This window comes from Argiope bruennichi, chromosome 11, assembly GCF_947563725.1.
Source record: "Argiope bruennichi chromosome 11, qqArgBrue1.1, whole genome shotgun sequence".
Classification (NCBI taxonomy): Eukaryota; Metazoa; Arthropoda; class Arachnida; order Araneae; family Araneidae; genus Argiope; species Argiope bruennichi.
The window spans coordinates 69,245,918-69,251,876 of record NC_079161.1 but is presented as its reverse complement, the minus strand read 5'-3'; the positions used below and the strand labels follow the sequence as shown (position 1 = coordinate 69,251,876).

The 5,959-nt window shown below is 40.0% G+C and overlaps 1 protein-coding gene across 1 annotated transcript; it reads left to right on the top strand.

Annotated features, from left to right (window-relative positions):
- The first annotated feature begins 1,922 nt into the window (after window positions 1-1,922).
- LOC129956624 (uncharacterized) lies at window positions 1,923-3,194 on the top strand. The gene has a single exon (XM_056068558.1). It carries the CDS (start codon window positions 1,923-1,925, stop codon window positions 3,192-3,194), a length of 1,272 nt encoding a protein of 423 aa, XP_055924533.1.
- The last annotated feature ends 2,765 nt before the right edge of the window (window positions 3,195-5,959 follow it).

The following is a 5,959-nucleotide window of genomic DNA, read 5'->3' as shown; positions in this document are numbered from 1 at the left end:
TTAAATTGTAAATAAACAGCTTGTTGTTATGTATTTTTTTATTGTAAATAAAGATACATCAATATGTAATCCATTTATTTCGTCTTGCATACACATCTTTAGTTGATTTAGGATTTCCCTATGCTTGGTTTACAAAGTAAGTCGCAGGCACGTTCATCTTCTTAATGGCTGCTTGAAATTCCTTCAATATCCTGTTGGCTACTTCTTTCTGTTCCGAAGTAAGTATGTGAATAAATTCCTGAGGATAGTTCTTGGTTATATGCTGACTGTTGTAATCAATTTCTCCTCCAGGAGTCCACGATAAAGTTGCTTGATTATCTTTTAAAAATTCCATAATTGTTTATAGTACTTAAATACCGATTAGGGCAGACTTTAAAATTTTTGTAGTAAAGGCATCCTCTTTTTCTTTTGGTACAGTTTCTGTTCCGTGAATTTCAGAGCTTTCGCTTATTATTGGATAATTCTGGATTTTCACAAACTTTTGAAGTGCTTGTAAATATTGGTTTTAACTTTCAGGCAAGTCATTTCGTTGAAGGAGATTTTGCATTTTAGAGTCTAAATCAAATAAATGATCCACAAATTCTGCCCGATCTTCTTGTATTAAGACTATTTTCATTTCCTTCCATTGATGAGAGAACTAATTGCGGATATGGCAGCTGGTAACAAGAGATAAAAATCCTTCTCCGCGTTGAATGAAAAGTTGTCCCTTCTGATATAGAAGTTTCGTACTGTCCGAAATTTTCCTTCAGCTTGATTGTATAAGCAATATGTTTATTCTTTTTTCTTAGATTTATATTTCCTGGAAGCACAATAGGCATGTCGCAGTTTGGCCTTTTCTAGCTCTTGTGCCAATAAAACCAACAATCCAATCTAATCCTGGAAGCACATTCACGTAGAGCTTTAATAATATTATTTGGACATGTTTAAATACTGAACTTTTAGATTTAATTTTACAAATACCCTTCTAGTATTCTAGCTGCTGCTTCGTACACATAGTGATAACTATTCTGATCAAAACTACTCTGCAAAAGGACTATATAATTCAATTATTTGGCAAATAACCTTAGCTTCATAGACGCCACTACAAATGGGAAATTCAAAAATATTCATTTTTTTTTGGACATTCACAATCATCAAAACTTAATTTTTCGCTGCCGGTGAAAAATTCTAGAAGTACTTTCACGTAAATATAGGAAAATGTTTCGAAAATGACTGTCAACACATAGCGAAGGGTGTCGTGAGGTAATTCATTCATTCCATTCGATTAGATGAAGGAACTTAGTAATCCAAGAGGAAAAGTTTTATTTCTTACGAGCCAACTTTTCGAAAGAATGTGGCGATTTAAAAAGTCATCGGCTGTAGAAAGTGTTGTCATTCACTGTACATACTGCCATCTCCTTGACGATAAAACCCCCTCAGGGGCTCACCTACTATAGGTGAGTACGGGTGTCCCAATCCCGAGGTTCCCAGGGATCTTTACTCCCTTTCAGTTCTCTCTCCACTACGCCTTCTGCTGTCTGCTTTGTCCTTCTATCCCTCGACGGCAAGCGAGGGAGCTCTCCATGAGAAGCTGTCGCCGCTCTGTTTGCTTCTTGCTTCTCATGGACAGCCAAAACCCCACGTGTTTGCCGTGCGTGGCGACCCATTTGAAAGACGGGTGGTGCACTGTGGTCCCCGGTGTATCAATCGGCTGGTACCTAGTCACCTGAGTGGCTAGTCTGCTAGGGATCAAGCGAAGGGGCTACTCCTTGGGCTTGGCGTTAAGGGTGGTCACTGTCCCCGGGGGTAGCTCCCAGCGTATAGGTACCGATTAGCACTAGGGTAAGTACCGAGGTTTGAAATATCCAGAGCCGGTGGCTGCCTTCCCTTGTTGGGCTCCGTGGTGGGCGGTGCCGTCGGACCCGAATCACTTATCATATCGTATGGGGCCTAAAAACTTAAATCAACAAACGACACGAAAAAATACAGAAAAATATTACGATCATTTTTTTGTTATCAAAAGACTTTCTGAAGATAAGGAGACATTTCACACGGTCTCTCCGTTCCTTGTAGAAAAAGCCGTTTCTGGAACACTTGGGGAAGTTTCTGCCATACGCAAACTTCGTTCGGGAGATTTGTTGGTGGAAGTTAATTCTCGAAAACAATCTAATCAAATTCTCAAACTGAAAGCATTGGCTACAATTCCCATTTCTGTAAGCGCGCATACATCTCTTAATTCTTCTAAAGGTGTTATTACATGTGGGGAGTTATTTCATACATCAATTGAAGAAATTACAAATGACCTAAAACCTGAAGGAGTGATACATGTACGCCGTATCTCAATTCGGCGGGATGGACAACTCCTCCCTACAAAGCACCTCGTTCTTACGTTCCAAATGCCTACTTTGCCAGAAGTAGTTAAAATAGGATATATGAGATTGAAAGTGCGTCCTTTTATACCTAACCCTCTGAGATGCTTTCAATGCCAACGTTTTGGGCACTCTAAGATCGCCTGCCGCGGGACACTTACTTGCGCCCGTTGTGTAGAGAAAGGACATGATAGCCAGCAGTGCACCTCATCTGAAAAGTGCGTCAACTGTGATGGCGAACATACTTCCTTTTCCAGATCATGTCCACGTTGGAGGTTGGAAAAAGAAATTATAACTTTGAAAACAAAAGAACAAATTTCTTATCCAGAAGCGAAAAGAAGAATCGAGGCACAGACACCTTCCCCTGGGGTCAGCTATGCATCAGCTGTTAAAAAATCATATTGTAAAAACTGTTCATGCAAAAATTGTGTGCAGATTGTTGCTGAAAAAGTTCCTCCCGCAAAAACATCCGAATCTGATACAGAACCTTCCACAAACAGTGCTCCTGAATCTCACGATCCACCGAAACGTAAACCAAAACCAAAGCCTCCACGTGCTCTTAAATTAAAGCTTTCGAAACACGGCCTTTCACAAGAAATGATTTCGGAAAAATTTAAATCAAAATTGAAAAAATCCAATATTCGAAATTCGGTTGCTCTGGGACTTGCAACTACGGGGACAGTCCAAAAGGATTTACCTACTATTTTTGGAGGATTGTCCAAAAGTCCTGATTCAATTGCTCTCCATCCATCCGACGAAGAGGAGGATGACCTTGAAATGAGTTGCGAAATAACGCCAACTCAAACTAACGCCCTTTATAATTCCCACGCTAAAAAACTCTCTTAATGGGTACCTTTCTCTCGTGGAATTGTCGCGGCATTCGGACAAAGCTAACTGACATCAAAGCTCTCATTAATAAATCAAATCCTGTTTGCGTAGCTCTTCAAGAGACATTTTTGAAACCAAATATTCACTTCAAATTAAGAGGTTATAATTGTGCAAGGAAGGATAACGAAACTGGTGCATCATTCTCTGGTGGAGTGTGCATTTTAACCTCCAACTTTTATCCCAGTACTATCCTTAATCTACGCACTAACTTGCAAGCTGTGGCTGTGCAGATTCATGTCAAATCCTTGGTCACGGTCTGTTGCCTTTACTTGCCTCCAAATGGGATTATTTCGCAGGACGATTTGAATACTTTGGTTGATCAGCTTCCAACTCCCTTCATTTTGCTTGGTGATTTTAACGGGCATAGTACTTTGTGGGGTTCGGATAGCACTAACTCCCGTGGGCGACAGATAGAACAATTCATTTCTGATAACTGTCTCTGTCTGCTCAATAACAACGAAAAGACATACTTTCATGAACCCACTCGTACTTTCCATTCCCTTGACCTCGCTATTTGCTCTCCGGCAATTTTCCCATTATTGAATTTGGCAGTTGAAAGCGATTTACATAATAGTGATCATTTTCCTCTTGTCATCTCTCATGATGATAATAGTAATTTGATGCAAAGCCCACCAACATACATTTTCCAAAAAGCAGATTGGGCTACATTTACTAAGTTAGCATTGATTACAGAAGAAATGATTTCATCTGCCGATATTAGTGAGGCTGTCCAAAATGTCACTGATTGCATTATTAAGGCCGCTGATGCTTCAATTCGAAAGCGTACCCCTCTTCCACGCAAATTTCGCAAACCATGGTGGAATGATGAATGTCGTAATGCTTATAAGGAACAAAGAAAATATTGGGGTATTTTCCGCAGGTATCCTACCACGGAAAATCTTGTTGCATTTAAAAGAGCAAGAGCAAATGCTCGTCGAATTCGGCGCCGCAGTCAAAAAGAATCTTGGCAAAGTTTTATATCTACCATCACTTCCAATACATCTAGTGCACAGTTGTGGAAGAAAGTTAAAGCGGCAAACGGAATTTATAAAGAATTCGCTTTCCCCATCTTAAATACAGAAACGGCTTCATATTCCTCGCCACTTGATATTGCAAATGTTATTGGAGAAACCTTCGCTGATGTTTCAAGCTCTGTTCCTAATAATCCGACTTTTCGTGCGATTAAGAGACAAGCTGAACAAGTGCCTTTGAAGTTTAGAACCCGCATGGTCCTCTCTTATAACAATAACTTTAAGATAGTGGAATTAAGGAACGCTCTTTCTCGTACTCGAGATACTAGCCCAGGTGTCGACGGGATTACCTACAGTATGCTTCGCCATTTAGACGAAACCTCTCTTTTGCATCTCCTGAACCTGTTCAACAGAATCTGGAGTGAGCAAACTTTTCCTGAACAATGGTATGAAGCCATTGTGATACCTATCCTTAAACCTGGAAAGGCTCCTACCAATCCCTCAAACTATAGGCCAATTGCTTTAACTAGTTGTCTCTGTAAAACGCTCGAACGCATGGTAAATGCCCGTTTACTCTATGAACTGGAGAAAAATGGGTATATTTCACCTTTCCAAAGTGGTTTCCGTCGAGGACGTTCTACCAATGACAACTTGGTTATGCTTGAATCTCAAATTCGAAATGCATTCGTCCGGAGAAACCATCTAGTTTCTATATTCTTCGATATAGAAAAGGCGTACGATCGTACGTGGCGGTATGGCATCCTCCGTACTTTAGGTGATTTTGGTTTTAAAGGTAACTTGCCAGTTTTTATTCAAAATTTTTTAAAATTTCGGACATTTCGAGTCCGTATTGGTAATACATTTTCTCATCATTTTATTCAAAGTGAGGGTGTTCCTCAAGGAAGTGTTTTGAGTGTCACCCTTTTTATTCTCCATATAAGCCAAATTATTCATGTTTTACCATCATCCGTTTGTGGAACACTATATGTGGATGATCTACAAGTCTCCTGCCAGGGGTCTAATATGGTTTTAATAGAGCGACAACTTCAGAGGGCTGTTAACAAACTCATTTCATGGTGTGATGAGAATGGACACACGCTTTCCCCTGAAAAGAGCCGCTGTGTACACTTTTGTCGGAAACGGAGTCTCCATCCTGATCCTGTAATACAAATTCGAGGTGTTGATATTCCAGTCGTTGAGGAAGTACGTTTCTTAGGAGTCATATTTGACCGGAAACTCACTTTCCTTTCGCATGTTCTTCATCTGCGAAAGAGGTGTGAAAAATCCCTCAACATCCTAAAAGTTCTCTCGACTACAAGATGGGGGGCAGATCGAACATCTTTACTTCGTATCTATCAGTCTGTTATTTTGTCGAGAATTGATTATGGATGCGAAATATATGGTACAGCTCGTTCTGGTGTTCTCCGAAATTTAGACACAGTACACAACAGTGCTTTGCGTATATGTTCTGGAGCCTTTCGTACATCACCAGTTCATAGTTTATATGTGATTTGTCATCAACTTCCACTTTATCTGAGACGGAAAAAATTATCTGAACTATATTTTTTCCGTATTGAATCCTCTATCAATCACCCTATTCGTAGAATTGATTTACCCATTGGCCTGGGGCGATTATATAATGCACGTCCTTCTAATATCCTACCTTTTCGTGAAAGGGTAAAAAGAGCTTTTGCTGATGTAAATATTTTAAATCTGCAGGTTCATAATACTAACGCTTATGCTTTGCCACCC